General features: G+C 38.6%; 2 protein-coding genes across 2 annotated transcripts; one reads left to right on the top strand and one right to left on the bottom strand.

Annotated features, from left to right (window-relative positions):
• Window positions 1-715: 715 nt before the first annotated feature.
• Window positions 716-1,645, bottom strand: LOC131395710 (olfactory receptor 4P4-like). The gene has a single exon (XM_058527550.1). It carries the CDS (start codon window positions 1,643-1,645, stop codon window positions 716-718), a length of 930 nt encoding a protein of 309 aa, XP_058383533.1.
• An 11,947-nt stretch (window positions 1,646-13,592) lies between these two features.
• LOC131395709 (olfactory receptor 4C46-like) lies at window positions 13,593-14,519 on the top strand. Its single transcript, XM_058527549.1, has one exon. The coding sequence runs from the start codon at window positions 13,593-13,595 to the stop codon at window positions 14,517-14,519; it is 927 nt and encodes a 308-aa protein (XP_058383532.1).
• Window positions 14,520-22,872: the final 8,353 nt, after the last annotated feature.

Below are 22,872 nucleotides of genomic sequence, written 5' to 3'. Positions count from 1 at the left end.
TAAGAAAACATCAGAAGTGTGAATTAAGGGTGGGTGCAGTATAAGCAGAGGAGATAGCAGAAAGAAAACCACAGAGATGAGAGATTTTAAAGAATGTTCGGAGAATGTAGTGGGGTCCAGTGTAGCTGGATGAAAGAATCCAAGCAAAGGGAAACAGGAAGCGAGGTAAGGAAAAAGGACAATGACATAACATGGGTTTCCTGTATGCCATATACTGAAACGTCACATGGGTTAGCCAAAGTAATATGACATCTTTATGAAGTATAATCTTACCCCATTTCATAGATATTTTAAAAATGAAAGCTCATATAATTAAAACAAATTGCCAAGACACAGAGATAAAATGGTACAGAGTCGGTAGTCACCCAGGTCTCCCTGACCCCATAACACCATATTTTCTTCCAGTGTAGTGACTTTTGACATTAGCAAATTCAACTCAGACCTATTTTGGGAGATATCTGATAAACAAAGGAGGAGTTACCGCTTTAGAAGGGCATCTGTGTTACTCAAATTCATGTAATCACACCCCGAACTAGTTGGACACTTCAAAGTGCAGATTGCATTCTGAATAACAGTGACTTGCTTCTTTGGCTCATATTTTGTCAGAGGTCATTTAATCTAACTCCCCAAAGAAAGTTTATATGCTTTCTATAACATCTCGAATGATAAACGCCCTGAGGACACAGGATTGAAAGCACAATGAATATCATCTTAGTTACTTTAATTTTGAATGTGCCATTTGAGACCATAGCTTCTGCATGGCGATTTTCATCTCCATATTTCTCAAGGTATAGATGAGAGGATTCAGCATGGGAGCAATCACAGTGTAAAACACAGAGATTTCCTTATCCTTGTTCTCACTCCCAGCAGGTAGAACATAAATATAGATACAGGGCACAAAGAACAAAACTACAACCGTTATGTGAGAGCTACAGGTTGAGAGAGCTTTGCGTCGCCCTGCAGAGGAGCGTGTCCTAAGATTATATAATATGAGTATGTAAGAAGTTACTAAGACAAGAAAAACTACAACCACCACCATCCCTGAATTTGCGATCATTAAGATATTAACAACATGAATATCTTTGCAAACCAGTTTCAAAAGAGGCTTCACATCACATAAGTAATGGTCTATCTGATTAGGACCACAGAAAGGTAAACTGAGTATTATGAGAAGTAGAGCAATAGAGTGCCAAAAACCCACAATCCAGGCCATGATGATCAGCATGTTACACCTCTGCCGGTTCATGATGACCATGTACTGCAGGGGCTTGACAATGGCAACATAGCGGTCAAAGGCCATGGACACCAAGATGAATATTTCCACAGCAGCCAGCAAGTGGGCAGTGAAGAGCTGGGTCATACAGTTGTTATAGGAAATATTTTTTCTTGCTGCAGCTAAGTCCCTGATCAGCCGGGGGACCACAGTGGAGGTGTAGCAGAGGTCCATGAGGGAAAGGTGGCAGAGAAAGTAGTACATTGGTTGTTGGATTAGATGGCTGCAGGTGATCGTGAGTAAGATGATGAAGTTCCCCATCAAGACAGCCATGTAACAGAGCAGGAACAAGAAAAAGAACAGTAGCTCTATTTGCTTATTTCCCCACAGCCCTATGAAAACAAACTCTGTGACATTGTTCTGGTTTTCCATGAGGTTAAGGTGAGTCCAGAGTAGACAGCAGAAACTCAATTCATCTGAAATGGACAGAATACAGTACATCTTCAATAACGTTTTTTAAGTTTTGGAGTATTTAAACATTGAAGGGGCCGGCCCGTGGCGTAGTGGTCAAGTGCATGCACTCTGCTGCTGGCGGCCGCGGTTAGGATCCAGGCCGCGCACCAATGCACCACTTGTCAGGCCATGCTGTGGCGGTGTCCCACATAAAGTGGAGGAAGATGGGCACAGATGTTAGAGAGCCAGTCTTCCTCAGCAAAAAGAGGAGGATTGGCATGGAGGTGAGCTCAGAGCTGCTCTTCCTCACACACACACACAAAAAGTAAATAAAAAAAAAATTTAAAATGGGGCCGGCCCCGTGGCTTAGCGGTTAAGTGCGCGCGCTCTGCTACTGGCGGCTGGGGTTTGGATCTGGGGCGCGCACCAATGCACCGCTTCTCTGGTCATGCTGAGGCCGTGTTCCACATACAGCAACTAGAAGGATGTGCAGCTATGACATACAACTATCTACTGGGGCTTTGGGGGAAAAAAAAAAGGAGGAGGATTGGCAATAGATGTTAGCTCAGAGCCGGTCTTCCTCAGCAAAAAGAGGAAGATTAGCACGGATGTTAGCTCAGGGCTGATCTTGCTCAAAATAAATAAATAAATAGAATTGAAAAAAAGATTTAGGTCATAAAGGATTTATTACAGACTTAGTCTTTTAAATCCTTTTCTGATTAACAGCATCATTATATTTCAAATGACATTCAATGAGAGCATATTTTATGTCTGAAACTTTTGTAAACATTTTGTATGCATTTAACTAATAACAACCCATTAGTTACAATCCTGATACTCATTTTATATATGAGAAAGAAAACTGGGTGGGCTCACTTCATTCCACCAAATCATTAAGATATTAAGTAGCACTCTAAGATATGAGGCTGTATCTGATGCTGTTTTCCATGCTCTTAACAGCTATGCCATATTATCCATTAATCAAATGGCCTTCCAGCTGTTTTCTTTTATCTCTATAAAAGATATGGGGTCTTGCTCCATCTCTGCCATTAACTACCTGTATAATGTTAGGCAAATTGCTGCCCTCCACTATGCTACATATAATTTATGTATAAAGTCCCAATCACACACCTACATTCCATATATCCAGTGAAACTAAACATTTATTTTTTAAATAAAAACAAAATCAAGGCTTTGAATAATAGCAGAAAAATAGTTTTGATTAGTTGATAATAGTTTCAATGACTCTCCTTCTTGGAATATTTTGCCAAAATTCAGAACATGGAGAGCAGGAAATGGGGAACTGAAGGCACATGTGCTGGGCCTCTGAATATTCCTATATGCAGAGTAACAGAGGTTACTATTATATAAACACTTCATCTTTCTTCTAACTATTCTAAAGATACATTAGAGGCTGCTGTTGAAACATTAGAAACACTTTAGAGAGCTGATTGTTTTCTGTTGACATAGTGAAGAACGCTGTGTGATTAAAGAATGACCTGCTTATGTAAACACATGTTTAGAATAGTGCCACCATGTTGATGTAATATACCTAGGAGCAGAGGGTGAATGTGTTGACCTTTTAGCCAAATGTCCTCCACAGCAAAGTCATGGTTTTCCTAAAAGATTGTTAATTTCAATGAATTGTTGTTTAGTGATATCAGTGAGAGGACAATATGATACAGTGAACAGATCCCTCACCTAATGACTGAAGATGAACATCCAGTCTCACATGTCCTGTTAATTTTTTTTGTTGCTGTGAGCACTGAGCAATTCATTCTCTCTGATCCTCCTTCTTCAACTGGTAAGTGGAACTGATAATATGGATCTTTTTGCCTTAGGCCAAGAGAAAAATAAATGAACTTCATGTAAAGAATATACAATGTAAAGGGCTTATAATTCTAACTTGTCAAGTCTACAAAACAGTACTCCCAAAAATGTTTGGAGAGGAACAAACTGTTGTATAAGAAAATAGATATGGGGCTGGCCCCATGGCTTAGCAGTTAAGTGCGCGCGCTTCGCTACTGGCGGCCCGGGTTCGGATCCTGGGCGCGCACCGACGCACCGCTTCTCCGGCCACGCTGAGGCCGCGTCCCACATACAGCAACTAGAAGAATGTGCAACTATGAAGTACAACTATCTACTGGGGCTTTGGGGAAAAAAAAAAGGAGGAGGATTGGAAATAGATGTTAGCTCAGAGCCGGTCTTCCTCAGCAAAAAGAGGAAGATTAGCACGGATGTTAGCTCAAGGCTGATCTTCCTCACAAAAAAAAAAAAAGAAAGAAAATAGATATGAGTATTTTTATCAGTTAATTTGTTTTATCTGTGGATTTTATGTTCTTCCCAAAGGAATAGGTTGAAGAACTCATATTAGACATACAGTAAGTACAAGGAAGAAACATGGGTGTTGGTATAAGTCTGTTATGGGTTCAAAATGGAGCATAGCAATGAACATCTTTTTTGTGTAAATTGAGACTATCCAAACCTAGTCTCTTTTATGTGGAAGAATCTGATCAGTTAAAGAATAAATAAAACTAATAAATTTTTATTAAAATTGTGTGACAAAACTGTAGAAAAACTAGAGAATCAAAACTGTAAAAGTGCAACCCTTAGTGTAGAATGTTTCCTGAACATTGGTGCACAGCTCATCATCTCTTAGGATTTGGGCCAGTGCTGCTTGCCTTACATGATTGAACATCAGTTGGGAAAACACAGGTCCATAAAGAAAAACGTTCTTCAACACAGTGCCCATAGAATCCTCTGAAAATGCTACCTCCTGTGGAAATATCCCCTGGCCCATCCTCAAATCATTTTCCTTCTGGTCTTTGTTTAATCCATAAAAAAAAAACTCTGTGCCTCTTTCCTTTCTTTTTCTTTCTCTGTCCCTTCTCTCTCTCTCTCATTTAATCTCTCTCTCTCTGTCACACACACACTCACACACCCACAACCCACCCATATATATGCTTAGATACACAGGGTTTCTGGAGTAAAGAATTTGGAGTCCACATTTTTACATACCTTTCAATTAAAGAGCTTCTTCCAAAAATCTCTCCTTTAAACTTTAAATACTTTGAGAAAAATCTGTGAAGGATTGTTTGAAAAGACATTTCAATGACAGTTTCAAGGGAAAAAAAAAACTTTTAAATAAGAGTATTGGGAAGAGGGAATTATGACTAAGGACATAAGAGTATATGGATAGCATAAAAATTCATCCAGGGCAAGTTGATATGATTTTTCTGTTTTTTTAAGTATTTATCACATCTATAATAAAGAGACATTGTGAAATTGAAAGTTATGGGCTTCATTATTTGATGTATTTAGGGCAAAATATTTAGATACCACATAGTAAGCAATAATATGTTCTGGACACTTTTTCTAGATACTTTTCATCTACCAAGCATTTCATCTTCACCGTGACCTGACGAGGTGTGCATTACTGTGTTATGGTCTCTGTTTTGCAAATAAGAACAAAGTAAGCATGAAGGGGAAGGACTATATCCAAACCTTTTCTGTCCAATTCGAAAGCTCTTACTTTTTTCATTATGTTTAAATGCCTTCTCACACATACAAATACAGGCTTAAAACCCTCAATTTGTCCTCAAATTATCATTCTGGTTTTCCTGAATACCCTCTCTTGAAAATAACCACCAAGAAATTTATTTCAGAAGAATTTAAACTTTAAAATTTGAATTTACGAAGTTCAAATTTTACAAAAAATAAAGTGTTCCTCAAATCCAAATTGTTTTCTTCCAATTTTAATACATACATATACATATAATACATATATACATATGCTCATCAGGATGCTCACCTCTGCAAGATTTTGTATTTCTTTGAAATGTCAAGGTGATATTTCAGGCTGATTCTTTTTGTTTTCTGTGACTGTGCTGTGAAACCATAAATAGATGTAGAATGCCTCTGACTCTCCAATGAATCTTCCATCCAAAGGAAACTTTTAGGAAAACATTGGTGAGAATACCTTGAATTAAAAGTGGGACCAGAGGGAAAAATTCCCACAGGCATTTTATAGCAGCCAATGTGTGTAGTTGTAATCGTAAAAATAAAGTCAATACTATTATAGTGGGGATGTAGACAGGTTTGAGACGTGTATTATTTATCTCTTGAGGGTTATCCCAAGAATGATTCAATACTTCTGTAATGTGATAGCACTATGAAATACTTTGGATATTTGTTCTTCTATCTCTCCCCTCTCCTAGAATAATTTCCTCAAAGACTGAAATTATCATAAGACAAGATATATTTAATAAACATTGAATTCTTTATCATCTAATTCTACATTATTTTGTGTTACTCGGTGTTGTCTAGTATTAGAGTACTGGTTAGGATAGGTAAATGCCACAATGCTATATCATTTTTTCCTCTTATTTTAGTTTGTATTTATTTTGCATCTGTCCTCACTTGGGTGAGAGGGAGAGGAGTGCCAGTAGAAACTAAAGAGAACAGATTGAGTAAATCATAGTCCTTAGTTCATAGCAGATGACCCTCATGGGTCCATGTAAGGTCCCTCCAAAGTTTTATTTTACTTTATGATATATTCTTCCTTTGGCATTGCTCATTTCCACTGCTCCTTGCACCTTCTGTGTACCCACTGTATCCTAACATATTCAACTCTTACCAGTCCCAGAGTACTGCACACCTTGTGGTTTTCCTACAGCTCCCCATATCTTGAAAATAGTCTCTTATAATACTCCTTCTCAGTGATGGCATTTCACTCGGTCTTGTCCTTGCTCCATGACCTTGACTCATACATGCACTTACTAATACAGCCTCAAAATGCAGGAAACAAGGTTATCCATATGAAGAGAAATATCAATCCACCTCCACAGCAGAAGATGTCAATGTGCCTTTTCATTATTAATGAGTAATGCAGGCAATAAGTCAGGAAAGATATAAAAGATCTGAACAAAACAACTTAAAAGTAAACAGAGGCATGCATAAAATTATATATCTAATAAAGGACACATATTATTTGCATCCATAAATGGAATATTTACAAAATTATGTATTAGACCATTAAAAAAGTGCCAACATATTTTAAGGAAGTGACATTATACAAAATGCTGAGCACAACAACAGACAGATCTATATCCATGTTATTATTATTTTCCTTGGTCAACTTGTTTATGGATATGTCTGTCAAATAACTAGCTAACCACCAGGTTAACAGAAGAGACACTTCAAAAACCGCACATGGCAGAAAACACAGTTTTTTCCAAATATAATTTAGAAAAGTCACTAAATGAACAAACAGCTACACTCCATAAAACACTTCCCTCATAAAGTCAGAGCAATACAAGGACGTCCACTCTCCTATGCGTACAGGCGCGCCTCACTTTACTGCACTTTGTTTTATTGAACTTGCAGATATTGCATTTTTTACAAATTGAATATTTGTGGTAACTCTGCATCGAGCATGTCTATCGGCACCATTTTTCCAACAACATTTGCTCACTTTGTGTCTCTGTGTCACATTTGGTAATTGTCACAATATTTCAAACTTTTTCATTATTGTTATATATATTATGGTGATCTATGATCAGTGATCTTTGATGTTATTATCATAATTATTTGGAGGTGCCACAAACTGTGCCCTTGTAAGATGGCAAACAATCTATATGTGTTCTATGTGCTCTGACTCCTCCACCAACCACTCATTTCCCCATCTCTCTCCCTCACCTCAGGCCCCCCTATTCCCTGAGACACAACAATAGTGAAATTACGCCAATTAACAACCATACAATGGCCTCTAAGTGTTAAAGTGAAAGGAAGAGTCGCAAGTCACTCATTTTAAGTCAAAAGCCAGAAATGATTAAGCTTAGTGAGAAAGGCATGTCCAAAACGCCTGCTTTGGCATCCCAGAGTTCACAGGTTCGGATCCCGGATGCAGACTTATACACTGCTCATCAAGCCATGCTGTGGCAGGTGTCCCACATATAAAGTAGAGGAAGATAGGCACAAATGTTAGCCCAGGGCCAATCTTCCTCAGCAAAAAGAGCAAGATTGGCAATGGATGTTAACTCAGGGCTGATCTTTCTCACACACACACAAAAAAGGGTAAAGGATGTGAACAGACAGTTCTCCAAAGGAGATATGCAAATGACCAACGGGCACATGAAAAGATGTTCAATGTCACTAATTCTTAGAGAAATACAAATCAAAAACTACAATGAGATATCACCTCATGCCCATTAGGATGGTTATAATTAACAAGACATGATAAAAATGTTTGAGAAGATGTGGAGAAAGGGAGACTTCATACCTTGCTGATCAGAATGTAACATGGTACAGCCACTTGGAAAACAGTATGGAGAGTGCTCAAAAAATTGAGAATAGAACTACCGTATGATCTGGCTATTCCAATTCTGGGTATTTATCCAAAAAGCATGAAATCGTGAAAGTGAAGAAGATATTTGCACCTCTATGCTCACTGCAGCATTATTCACAATAGTCAAGACTTGGAAAGAACTTAAGTCCCCATCAATGAATGAATGGATAAAGAAGATCTGGTATATATACATAATGGAATAACAGCCATAAAAATGGTGAAATCCTGTCATTTGTGACAACATGGATGGACCTTGTGGGTATTATACTAAGTGAAATAAATCAGAGGAAGAAAGTCAAATATCCTATAATTTCACTCATTTGTGGAAGATAAAACAACAACAACAAACAAACACACAGATACAGAGATTAGATTGGTTGTAACCAGAGGGGAAGGAGGAGTGAGGAGGGCAAAAGGGGTAATAGGGCACATGTGTATGGTGACAGATGGTAATTAGTCTTTGGGTGGTGAAGATGAGGTATTTACAAGGAAATCAAAATATAATCATGTATACCTGAAATTTACATAGTGTTAAAAACCAATGTTACCCTCATTAAAAAAATATTTATTTAAAAATAAATAAACGAAGCTATAAATAAATAAATAAATAAATATTGCTAGAAATAGAAATATACTAAGTGAGGCATATTATCTACTCAACTAAAAGATGACTTGAAGAAATGCCAAAAGCTATTTTGGTAAAGATATGGCTGTTTATCCTTAAATCATTTTTATGTTATTGATATACTACAAAAAATGCCTTCTCATATTTTGCATATGATCAGCAGTGGCTAGTTACCATCTGAAGAAAAATATATATTAAATATTTGTCATCTCTCAGACTGAAGTAACACACAGGGGTGAATACTGGGCTGGGAAAGACTGACATCACTGCAAGTAAAAACTGAAGATTTGGAGCCTGGAAGTAAAAACAAAGGAATGGTGCCCAATGAAAAAAAAAGAAATAGACAATATTAAAGGAACTTGGAATAGCAAATCACTCTAAAAAAAAAAGAATACAATCGGAGTACTACCTCTACCTAAATTCATGTCTTACTATAAAGCTCCCATAAACAGTGCTGAGTGGTATTGACATAAGGATAAACATATAGATCATTGAAACATAATAGAATGTTCAGAAATAGACCTAATTGTATGAATTTTTTACAAAAATGTCAAAGTAATTCAATGGGGAAAGAATAGGATTTGCAACAAATTATGCTGGATCAGTTACATATCCCTATGAGAAAAAGTGACTCTCAACCACTATCTCGCATTGTATAAAAAATTAACTTAAAATGAGTCAGAAGCCTTCATCCTAAATCTAAATCTATAGAAATTCCAGAAGAAATCTTTTTGATTCTGGGGTAGACCAATATTTATTAGATATGATACTGTCTGGGAAGAGGGAGAATGCCCCTCCGCCCTTTCCCTTAAGGTTCTTATGGCTGGCCAAATAATTAAAAGAGAGGTTAGCAGGAGAAAATAATCCCAAGTTTAATAACATGTATACATAGGAGAGATCAGGGAAACTGAGTTTCTCAACACAATAGCAGAGATTCTCGTCTTAAATACTATCTTCAGCTAAAGACAAAGGAGGATGTTGGGGGTGGGGGGTTTGGGATTTAGGAGGGGAAGAAGACAATTCACATGGAGAGGGAAATGTAAATGTTTGTCAGACAATGCTTTGCAGGGCCACCAATAGAGAATGTGGCCAGAGACACAGAAATCACAGTAATCAAGAGTATGTAGATTTAAGTTCTCTCCTTCCGTCCTGATAAGAGTTTTCACAGATAAGGTCATCCCCCCTTCTCGTTACTACACAGAGGGAGATACCTTTACAAATGTAAATATTTGGTAAACAGAACTTTGAAAAGAATGGGCTTAGTGAGGACCCTGCCAGTCTGTCCATATCCAGAGTTAATTTCCTTTAGGCAGTTAGTGGGGGAGGTCAAATGTCCATCAGAGAAAATAATCAAGGTAAAGAGAGCTATTTCAGGGTGGTCAATTTTGATGTCCCACAGTACAATAAGTATAAACTATAAGAAAAACTGGAAAAATGAACCTTATCATTATTTTAAATCTTCTGCTCATCAGATGTCATATACATATATTTTATATTTATTTATATATATGAAACATATATATGACAAAGACCTATATCCAGAATATATGAAGAACACTCACAGTTTAGAAATAAGAAAGCCAGAACTCCTATTTTTAAATTATGAAAAGAATTGGAAAAGAAATTTCAAAAAAAATATACAAATGACCAATAATAACAATAAAAAACATGTTCAACATCATTAGTCATCAGGGAAAGCAAACTAAAACAACAACAATTTATCACTATATACCTATTAGAAGGACTTAAAGGAAAACAGCTAACAATACCAAATGGCAAGTGTAGAATAATTTTTTCATTTGAAATTAGAACTCTCTTCCTGTGTTTTAGAAATCTCTCCACGTTTTTAATGCTGCCTGGTATTCCATACTGACCATCACATGAGTCCCCAGAGATAAGTCATTGGGAACCGTTTAGAGTTTCTCTGTACTTCCATAGCTCTCTGATGAATGTGAAAATCAGCGTTTGAAGGCAAGTACTTTAAAATGGCTATCATTAACTTTATGCCCTTGCTGCTCTAGCTCTCAAGCAATCAAAAGTGGGTTTACAGAAAAAGTTCAATATTGATAAGACAGAAGTTCTGTCTGTGACATAAGCCTATAGGTTAACTACATCACAAGTCTCCACAGTGGAATTATGTCATCTTGCTATTCACATGACATTCAGCTTTCTTAGAAACCCAGGTTCAGATAGAGAAAGGGGATTTTCACGTGTTTAGGTTCCAAGTGCAGGAAATACAATTCCCCATTCATGAATGGGTGTTTCTCAAGCAGGTCTCTCCAGAATACCTGCTTCCAAGACAAAGCCTTTCCATCAGAGGAGATAATGAATTCCTGAGAGAGAAAGTAGCAAGTAAAAGACTAGGTCCTTGAAAATTTATGGAAACCTCTTTAAATATCCATGTAGTGCAAGGTGAAAATATCTTTTATTGTTTATATCTCCAGAGCAAGATTCATCACGGATGGAATGACCCATTTGAATGTACTTCCTGCACACTTTCTGCCTTTTGCTTATGGGACCAGAGCCATCCATAGAAGACCATTTCTTCATAGTGTTTCAAATGAATCCACTCTAAATTCAAATCCAGGTGTTCTGTGAAAACTTTTTGAGGCTTTAGGCTAGACGGAAAGATTTAGACTAGTAAAAACACTTTCTTAACAATTGTTGATTTGAAATTGAAATATCTGAAAAGTCTTTCCTAGTGTATCATATCTTTCATATTGAAAGTTTCTTATCCCAAGAGGAGGTCAGTTTGAAGACGGAATTTTTTCCGAACATCCCCAAATATCATTAAGACTATCTAAGACTGTAAGGTGAGTTTTCAACAGTGCTAATGCATCTTAAAGATTGTTACTTCTTGTATATAGTAATGATTATGTTTCAACACTTTGCAACTATAGTAATAGAGAATTTCATCCTCACTCCAATTCTTCAAATTTAGTTGGTAAATATCATTAACCTAATTTGACAGGTGAAAAATTTGAGGCTCATATAGATTAAGCATATTGTGGGATCCAGCTCTCTGACACCGGGCACCCTTCTTTTGCCATGAGACAACTCTTTTAATAATCAAGAGTAATTTTGAGAATGAAAACAAAATTTAACTACATTTCACACACAGTAAAATCATAAATATGAATTTTAAATGACATAAGTCATACGCTATTTAGTCCAAGCACAAACATGGAGCACCCTTCTTAGGATTGACTGCTATGGATAAGATGAGTCTCTGTGGCTTCTTTAAAAGTGAAGTTGGAGATGAATCTTCCTGAATTTATTGCATGCTTAAATGTGTCTCTATACTATCTTCAAAATGCCAATTCTTCCTCTTTCCTAGGTGCATACACAATCACAATAATAGATGAAAATCCATATGTGTCCATAGTAGTGTGGAGAATATGTTCATATTATTTCTTCGAACAATTGTGATGACCTGTGAGGTCGTTATCATTATTTTCACTTTATAGATGAGGAAGCAAGGATGTAAGTTGCCAAAGTAACTTACCTCAGGCAAAATAAGTTGAAAGTGGAAAAGGCTAGATTCCAGTCCAGTCTTTCTGATTCTCAAACCAACACACTTAACCGATGTGGTAGTCATTTTCAACATTTTGCAGAAGAGTCTGGGGATGCATGCTCTGAAGAGAGATTGGCAAGAAAGGAAATGGGGCTGAGGGAGAGGCCAAAATAAAAGAGACCTTCAATGAAAGCAGTACCACATTTTTATAAATATTTGGGGATTCCAATATGTTATTGTGCATATATGCGTTGATGTAATTGCTTCATATACACTTGCCTTTGAGTAGTATTAAAGTAATTATAATTATCATGATCATATCAAAAAGAGATTACTATTTCAACATTGTTTATTATAACATAACAATGTAGGGCATGGATTAAGAATTTGCAGGAAGAAAAATTAACAAGCATAATCTGACCTGCCCAATCTTGGCTCTGCCTTTTATTATCTGCTTGAACTTGGGCAGAATCCATAACTTCTCTATGCTTTTATTTCCTAATGTGTAAAATAAGCCTCCTCACTAGAAATCTGTGAGTTTCTAGTGAGGATTAAATAACCAAATGTCTGCAAAAACACATAGTGCATAGTAAGTGTTCGGTAAATTTTAGTTACTATTATCACTATTAACATTAGTCTCTGAGATTGTTTCCTCATTTGCAAAATGAATGAAATAATACCAACCACACAGCAATCACAAACCATGCACATAGCAATCAATTATTAAAAAGTATATTTGTTAGCTATTATAATGTTGTTCAACGAGACAATATGCATTATAAGTTCTTTTACAGTTCTCCTGTATCTTTTCATTATAGTCTCTTCACCAATGCCCTGTCACGCTTAATGTCAACTATTATAAATAGTCTGATATTGGGGTTCCTTTCTCTGGCTTCCATCCTCTTACTAAACCTCAGTCTACTTCATCCAAGATACACCAACATTTTTACTAGAGTTACATTCATGATTCCTCCTTTCTCAAATTATTGAGATGCATCCTTCCATTCATATTATCAATTACCTTCCATGGTTCCCCATTTCCTAAGAATAAAGGGAAAATTCCTCAGCTCTGCATCCATAGCATTTACATCCACGTTCTTCCTCCCTTTTCAAGCTTAACTGCCAGTAGCTGTGCAATCTCCTATTTCACGTGAAGCTCTCAGTCATCGCAGAGGATTACGTGCACACACATGGTCTCCTGCCTCTGACTTTCCACATATCCTCGTGTCTATACTCTTAAGAGAATCTTTACCCAGAATATAATTTAAGTAATCTTCAAGAACTCAGAACATTTTCCTATGTCAAAAAATCTCATGAGTATTCACAACTCAATAAAATCTAGTAATTTATTATTTATTAGATGGACAAGTTTAATAAATTCAAGGTTGCATTAATAAAAAGTGATTTTTTTCAGGTAATATAATTAACCATAACAAAATCCATGGAGAATACAAATGTGACAGAATTTGTTCTATGGGGGCTCACAGAGAATCCAAAAATGCAGAAAATCATATTTGTTGTGTTTTTTATCATCTACATCATTTCTATGGTGGGAAATGTGCTCATCGTGGTCACCATCACTGCCACCCCATTATTGAGGTCCCCCATGTACTTTTTCTTGGCCTATCTCTCCTTTATTGATGCCTGCTATTCCACTGTCAGTACCCCCAAACTGATCATAGATTCACTCCATGAAAAGAAGACCATCTTATTTAACGGTTGTATGATCCAAATCTTTGGGGAGCATTTCTTTGGAGGTGCTGATGTCATCCTGCTCACTGTGATGGCCTATGACCGCTATGTGGCCATCTGCAAGCCCTTGCACTATACAACCATCATGAATCGGCAGGTGTGTGGCTTGCTAATGGGAGTAGTGTGGGTCGGAGGCTTTCTTCATGCAACCATACAGATCCTCTTCATCTTCCAATTATCTTTCTGTGGCCCTAACATCATAGATCACTTTACGTGTGATCTGAATCCTTTACTCAATCTTGCCTGCACTGACACCCACACTCTAGGGCTCTTCATTGCTGCTAATAGTGGATTCATCTGTGTGTTAAACTTCCTCCTCTTGTTGGTATCCTATGTGGTCATCCTGCACTCCCTAAGGACGCACAGCTTGGAGGCGAGGCACAAAGCACTCTCCACCTGTGTCTCCCACATCACAGTGGTTGTCTTATTCTTTGTGCCCTGCATATTTGTGTACATGAGACCTGCAGCTACTTTATCAATAGATAAAGCAGTTGCTGTATTCTATACTATGATAACCCCCATGTTAAACCCCTTAATCTATACCTTGAGAAATGCCCAGATGAAAAATGCCATTAGGAAACTCTGCAGTAAGGAAGCTATTCCAGGTGACAATTAAATGTGTTTGAAGCCCAACTTTGATTAAACTGAGGTAATGGTCAAAATGACATTTTAGATGATCTCAGCAAAGAATACCTATGAGATAAAGAAAAAAATTGACTGCTTTGAATCAGGCTTCTGCATTGAACGGAGCAGAAATGAGTGCAAGAAAAGGGAAAGAAATCTAAGCCAGAGTTCCTCTGCATATTTGGAAAATTCTACCAAAGTGGGGCTCAGTTTTACCGGTTCATCCATGTATATGGATTCCTAAGCTTTCATTCTGATAAAAAGAAAACAAAATATAACAAAGTACGTGGGTATCAAGCAGTAATCTCTATGACAATCCAAAGAGGTAGGCACTGCTATTATCCCCGTTTTACAGGTGAGGAGGCAGACAGAAAGGGGAAGGTATCAAAACAGACACAGAGAAGAGCCAGTAACAGGATCTAACTGATTTTTCTCAGACACGCTCTTCACTGCTATGATACACCAGCAGGCGATGGTGATAGAAAGGTAAGGTAACTATAATTCTTACCATTATTCAGCTAGGGACGGAGCTGATGGCACTATATATATATATATATATATATATATATATATATATATATATAGACACACACACATATATATATAAAATATATATTATAATATGTATGTTATATAGCATAACATATATTAATCACCTATAAAAAATAATATTTTTGTTAATAACTCTGCCCATTTTTATATATCATAATTGATAATAATATGTTGAATGGAATATTGTGGTATGTAAATACTTTAGCAATTTAAAAGCAATGTGCCATTTAACTTCTAAGAGGCAAATGACAAATGTTACATCATGTTCCAAATTTCCATGTAAGGTTCAGAATCATTTGTGTTGCTCTTGTCATCATCTTACACTGATGTCCCGTCAGAAAAAGTGATGACTGAAATAAAAAAAAAAATCTCACTGTCAGAGAGGAATTTCCTTTTATTGAATATACATTCATATTCCGTAAGTACTTCCCTGATAACTAACAATAGTTTCTACAAGTAGAACATCTAGTACATGATAAAAATTGAAAGAATAAATACAAGTATAAAGGATGATGAAAAAAGTCAATAAAATATAGAGCAATAAATAATTCTGGGGGCTGGCCCAGTGGTGTAGTGGTTAAGTTCACGCACTCTGCTTTGGCTGCCTGGGGCTGGCGGGTTTGGATCCTGGGCGTGAACTGACACACTGCTCATCAAGCCATGCTGTGGCAGTGTCCGACATACAACATAGCGGAAGATTGGCACAGATGTTAGTTCAGGGACACCCTTCCTGAAGCAAAAAAGAGGAAGATGGGCAACAGATGTTAGCTCAGGGCCAATCTTCCTCAACAAAAAAGGAAAATAATAATAATAATAATGATAATAATACTGGAGACCAGGGAATTTTTTTCCTAGCTTTATCTGATTCAGGCTGCGAGAAGAATTCTAGGCAGATCTCTTAGGGAAACCAGAATTTGTTTTTATTTCTGCTTAAACTGTGTCATGAGAAAGAAATTAAAACTGGGATTCTCAGTGAATAAGCAAATAGTTTACCTTGATATTCTCTCTGCTCAGCAAGATTGCATCATCTTATACATGTGGGCTGTTTTTGTTATATTTCTCTGTTAATTGGTTTACTTTCTGGTAACATTTCATTATGAAAAGCTCTTTTCAAAAATGTATAGCTCCATCTACACAAAAAACAATTTCAGGGTAAATATATTCTGTTGGATTCCCAAGGGGGAGGGGAGGGAAATCCCAACTCACCAGGTCTCGGGATGACGCGGGCCCACAGACACAGAAGACCGAACTTGATGCAAACGCAAGAGGTTTATTGAACGGAGCTCCGGGTCGACTCGTGTCCCTCGCAGGAGACAGAGGGGTCGACCCCGAGCCTTAGGGGGCAAGTTCTTTTATAGGATTTGGGAGCATAAAGCGGGAAAAGGTTGGTGCGGTTTTACATGATTGGTTAATTCAAAACATTCAGACAGTTACATTTTATGGCGCGAATTGCTACGGCGCGAAACAGCTATCAAGGTGCACACACATGTCCCCATCTGGCCCCCCTCCACCCCGACCCTCCCAAACTTATCCCTCTGTAGCACTCCCTTGTTCTCAATTTTCTCTGAACAGTTTAGGGTGAGTCTTCCGCGAACAGAGTCAGTTGGGATCGATAGACTCTATTCATAGAAGACTCGCCCCAACTGCCCCTTAAGGTGTTAACATATTAAATTTTTAACATAATTTACATCCTTCAATTCCATTTATTTCTTCCATCTTTCATTCACTAACCAATAAATATTTTTGAACATAAGGAATGATCAGGCACCTTAACGGTTGCTGCTGCTTCAGTGGTGAATAAAGAGGAACCCAGGGTTTGGCTTCACAGAGCTTAATATCCATTGAGAGACACCCAGAAGAGAGCTTAAAGATACAATATAGTGTTATAAGTGATAAGATAGAGGCGGCAGAGGGTGGTATGAAAGCATGTTTGAGGGACACACAACAAAGCCCAAGGGGTTCAGGAAAGATTCCAGGGAGAAGACATAAAAACTGGGATCCAAAGCATGAAAAAGAGCCAGCAGACTGAATAGGCATCGTTGGTGTGAGAGCATTCCTAGGAGAAAGAATACATAACAAAGACCAGACGGTGAAAATAAGCATGTGGGAAACCTAATCAATTCAATATAGCTGTGGTTGTTAATTCACCTATTCATTCAACAGTTCTTTATTGAATGCCCACTGTGTGCCAGGCAACGTGCTGAACACTGACCTTATAAAGGGTAAATAGCAAGATATGAAGCTGCAGAGACAGGAACAGGGAAGATCAAGAAGGGTCTCATAGTCATGGTAAGGCTTAATGCTAAACACCATGAGGAAGATATTGGAATGTCTTTTAAGCTAGTGAATGATGCAGTTAGATTTGAGTTTTAAAATGATGACTCTAGCTACGGTGTGGGAAATGAATTGAAGAGGACAGGACAGGCAGCGGGAGAGCTGTTAGGATGTTTTGTACTGATCTGATGTGAAAAGACGGAGGCCTGAACTCTGGTGGTGCCAGTGAGAGTGCAGTGTGTGGTGGAGACTGCTGCGTCCAGCACAAATCCCCTTCACTGGGCCCGGGCACCCAGGCCCCAGCTGCTGTGTGTTTGGGCTGCTAACAGCTTACAGACTCATCTCCTCTGGACAATTGCACCAGGGAAAATTGAAGCTGCTTCCCCTGGGGGATGACGCCTGTAACAGGGGAAAAACTAAAAAGCCTTGGAGCTTCTCTCTTGATGCCGCCCCATATCAGTTCCCCTACATTAAACCCAGCATAGATGGGGTTAAAACCAAAAGCACTCATTCCCTCTTCCTTGCTTCTCTAAATTACATTCACATGTAGATATTGGTTGTTTTAGCCTTTGTGTCCCTGAATTCCACCAGACAATGGAGGTAATAAATTGTTAAAAGCCCTGGGGGCTACAAACTGAAATTGTGGCTAATTACCAGTTCTTGAGGTTTGTTACAAGTAGACTGATATCTTGAAATTATCAAGAAGCTGAAGCTCCCCAACTCCTGGTTCGTGGTGCCAAATCCACCATTCATCACAGGAACAGACAAATGGAGGACACTTCCAGCTGCCTTTATCTGGGCTAAACGCAGGCTGATGGGAGGACACCCGACTGCAAAGCATTTATTGGCGGCGGTTTCCTTCCACTTCCCAGGGCCTAATTTTGGGTGATGCTGAAAGATTGATTGATGGAGCCCTAAATCTCCTGCTATAGATAGAGATAACAGCTGGCTTGGCTCCAGAGAGCTGGGACCCCTCCTCCAACAAATAATCACAGTCACCAAGGGTACATTCTTTCCCACAGATTCCCCTTTAAAAACCCCATCTCCTAATGCCTCAGGAGGACTGTGGATTTTGGGACATGAGCCCACCGCGGCCTCATTTTGCTGGTAAAATTAAACCATTTTTCTTCTCCTTGATCCCTTGTCATTGTCTTCATTGATTCGGCTATGGTGACAGGGTCCCGGGTTTTTCCGGCTACATGCCCACTATCTTAGGGCCCAAAGTAGCCAGTGAATGACCAGAGCAGGGGCAAAAAAAAGGCTGGTGCCCTTGCCTCAAGGTGGAATCAGCTCAGTAGTGTAATGTGTCCTCTAGAGTTCCGATGGCTCCAGCCTGAAGCCAGACTCCAGTTGAGACCACATCCTTCCTTTCCAACTGATGGTGCTCAGGGCAAGCTACCCCAGGAGGCACCACTCTGGTATGCGGATTATTTCGAGCTGAAGACAATAAGGACTCAGAGAACTCAGGAAGAATATTTGAGTTTCCCCTCCCAAACTGCCTAAAGAATTTAAAACAAAAGATCTGTTTCAGGCAGGAGTTATTATCATGATGGCTATAAAGATAATGTAGGATAGAGGTTACAATAGAAAAGGCACCAACAAGCCTATCTTATCGGAAGTTCTGTCTCTCTGGCCACATTCTCTGGATGGCCCTGCGAGGAGTTGCCAGACAATCATTTACAAGGGAAATCTCCATTTGTAAAGGTATCTCCCTCTTTGTATTGGGAAGAGGGGGGATGACCTCATTTCTAGAAACTTATCAATGTGGAAGGTGAGGCCTTAAAACTGTATAATAAACCTTACTCTTGTTTACAGTGCTTTAGTGGTAATCTCCTGTAACTGACACCCCCACCCCCAACATTCTCCTTGTCTTTGGTTGAACATGGTATTTAAGACGAGAATTTCTCCTATTGTGTTGAGAAACGCAGTGTCCCTGCTTTCTCCCATGTATACATGTTATTCAACTTGGCATTATTTTCTCCTGCTAACCTGTCTTGTTAATTATTTGGCCAGCCATAAGAACCTTAAGGAAAAGGGCAGAGGGAGATTCTCCCTCTTCCTCCTGACACTACCGTAGTCAGCTTCCCTCAACCCTTCTCCTTATAAATCACTTTCACTAAAATCCCATCTCAGGGTCTGCATCTAAGAAACCCAAACTAACATGGAGAGATAGAGAAAGGTTCAGGAAATATTTAGAAATTATAAACAAAAGAACTTGATATAGGATGAAGATTTGAGAAAGAAGAGCACTAAACAAAACCCAGGTTCTCGCTTAGATCACTGAGTGGATGAGGAAACTGAGAAGATGGAAGAGAGAGAAGATGAGTCTCTGTTAGTGGAAGAGGCCTTTCCACTCTCAGTGGAAGTGGCTTCTCCCCCTGTTTCTGAAGGATTAACCCTGCATTGCCTGAGGAAACTGTAATGGCCTCCCCTGAGGCAGTTGCCATGAAAGACAATGCTGATTCTCCTCAGGACCCACCCCACCACCCTCCTTTGTTCTAGACCTATAACCAGACACAAGTCCCAGCAGGCCCCTAAAGGTGAGGTACAAAGCGTGACATGTGAGGAGGTGCACTGCACTCCAAAATAACTACTTGAGTTTTCTAATTATACGGACAGAAATCTGGGAAATATGTATGGGAATAGATATTAAAGTTATGGGATAATCATAGAAAAAACATCAAGTTTGATCAGGCTGAGGTTATTGATGTGGGCTCATGAAGCAGAGATTCCACTTTTAACGTTGTAGCTGGAGGAGTTAAGAAAGGCTCTAGCAGTTTGTGTGGTTGGTGGCAAACACAAGAACCAAATGGTGGCCCATAGTCAGAGACCTAAAAATACCAGACCTGCCTTGGTTTAATGTAGAGGAAGAAATTCAACAGAGTAAGGAAATTAGAATGCTAGAGTGGATTTGTGATTTAAGATCTACTCAGCCACACTGGGAGGGTCCAGAGAACATACCTTCATCACAACCATAAAAAATAAATTGGAGGGGGGTACCCTGGCATCCTTGAAAAGCTCTGTGATTACTCTTTTCTGTAGACCAGAGCTTTAATGGGAACTATGGTCACTGAATTGGGAAATCTAAATGCAGTGGGAGTAATGTGATCCTGGGTGACCGTGGCCGAGTGATGGCACTCAATCCCTAAAGGCAAGGTGGGCATTGTTACCATAATGGACAGCAGAGTTAAAACAACAATCAGAATAATCAACACAAGAAGACTTACAGTGTGGGCTAGTTGATCATGATGTTCCTAGAAGTGAAATAGAGAAAAAGCCAACTCAGTTTTTCACTGATCTGTGTCAGCAGAGAGATTCTAGGTTAAGAAAACAAAAGTCTAACTTGAACCATAAAAACAGAGCCATGGCCTCATAATCAATTCCCAGACTTGAGCCAGTTTACAGACTGGATGCTTTGAATGAAGGGGAGATCAAGTCCCCTTGAGGAAGGACCCTGGAACACTGCTAAAAATTTATATATTTTTATTTTTCCCAGCCTTCCCCAAAGGGACTTAAAATCTTTTATCAGGGTAACTGTGCACTGTGGAAAAGAAAATAATCAGACCTAATCAGGAACTACTGGACACTGGCTGTGACCCGAAGATGATTCCAGGAGACCCAAAAACAACACTGTGATCGACTAGTCAGAACAGGAGGTTACAGAGGTCAGATGATCAATGAGGTTTTAGCTTAGGTCTATTTCACAGCAGGTCCAGTGGGTCACTGAACTGGTGCTATGGCTTTTTCCCCAGTTCCAGAATGCACAATTGGAATACACATACTTAGCAACTGGTAGAATCATCACATTGGTTCTCTGACCTGTGGAGTGAGGGCTATTATGGTGGCAAAGGACAAGTGGAAGCCACTAATACTGCCTTTACCTAGGAGAATAGTAAACCAAAAGCAATACCACATTCTTGGAGGGGCTACACAGATTAGTGCCACTATTAAGGCCTCAAAGATATAAGGGGGAAGTTCCCCACACACACATTCAACACTTCTATTTTACCTATGCAGGTGACAGATGGATCATGGAGAATGACAGTAGAAAATTGTAAGCTTAACCGGATGGAGACTTCAATTGCAACTGCCATACGAGATGTGGTTTCATTGCTTGAGCAAATTCACAGATCATCTGGAACGGGTTATATAGCTAGCGATCAGGCAAATGCTTTTTATTTCCCCGTCAATAAAGACCACCAGAAGCAATTTTATCTCAGCTTGCAAGGCCAGCAGTGTTGTCCTATGGGAGGGGTATGTCAACTCTCCAGCACTGTGCCATAATTCAGTTCATAGGGATCATGATTGTCTTTCATTCTATAAGATATCATGCTGGTCCATTATATTGACATTGTTTGGGGTTGTGTCTGTGACGTTTGTCTGGATGATATTAACACTCAAATCATTAGACTGAGTAAAACAGATTGTCGTCTCTAAGGTAGATGGTCCTCATCCAATCAGTCGAAGGCATGAAAAATACGAAAAGCTGAGATCCACTGAGTAAGAAAGAATTTTGCTGCCTGAGAGCCTTTGAACTGAAACATCAGCTCTTCCTGTCTGACAGCCTGCACACTGGCACGTTAACTGCCTGATTCTACAGCAGCTTCCTATGGACCTGAACCGGGACATTGGCTCTTACTAGTTTACAGTAGTTTCTGGCCTTTAGACTCAAACTGGGACATTGGCTCTACAGATTTTGCACTTGCCAGCTTCCATAATTACAAGAGCCAATTTCTTATAATAAATCGCTCTCTTTCTCTCTCTCTCTCTACATATATAGCTATGCATCGCTTAATGACAGGGATACATTCTGAGACACATGTCATTAGGCAATTTCATCATTGTGCAAATATCATTTAGAGTATACTTACGCAAAACTTGATGGTGTGTGGTAGTAATCTTGTGTGGCCACCATTGTATATGCAGTTCATCATAGACTAAAATGTCCTTATGCAGTGCATGACTGTATATATGCTATTGGTTCTGAAAGATATTTCATTTTCATGGATTGGAAAACTTAATATTGTTAAGATGTCAGTAATACTTAAAACAATACAGATTCAATAAAATCACTATCAAAACTCCAATGACGCTTTTTGCAGATACAGAAAATTTATCTGAAAAATTCACATGGAATCTCAAAGAAACCCATAGTCAAGAAAATCTTGAAAGAAAAACGAAGTTGGTGGTCTCACACTTCTTGATTTCAAAACTTTCTGTACAGCTACAGTAATCAAAACAGTGTGGTACTAGCACAAAGACAGGCGTATAGACCAATAGAATAGACTAGAGTTTAGAAAAACCCATCACATGAATGGTCAAATGACTTCTACAAGGGTGCTAAGACCATTCAATGAAGAAAGGACAGTTTTTTCAACAAATGCTATCGGCAGAACTAGATATCTACGTGCAAAAGAATGAAGGTGGACCCTTAACTTACACCATATGTACAATAAACACAAAATGCACTGAAGACCTAAACATGAGAGCCAAAACAATAGAATGCTTAGAAAAAGTAG

Source organism: Diceros bicornis, chromosome 31, assembly GCF_020826845.1.
Source record: "Diceros bicornis minor isolate mBicDic1 chromosome 31, mDicBic1.mat.cur, whole genome shotgun sequence".
Taxonomy (NCBI): Eukaryota; Metazoa; Chordata; class Mammalia; order Perissodactyla; family Rhinocerotidae; genus Diceros; species Diceros bicornis.
This window is presented reverse-complemented; position numbering and strand designations above follow the sequence as displayed.

Bases quoted from the DNA above. Each gene is read 5' to 3' on its own strand.
- LOC131395710 (XM_058527550.1), bottom strand. From the start codon at position 1,645: ATGGAAAACCAGAACAATGTCACAGAGTTTGTTTTCATAGGGCTGTGG.
- LOC131395709 (XM_058527549.1), top strand. From the start codon at position 13,593: ATGGAGAATACAAATGTGACAGAATTTGTTCTATGGGGGCTCACAGAG.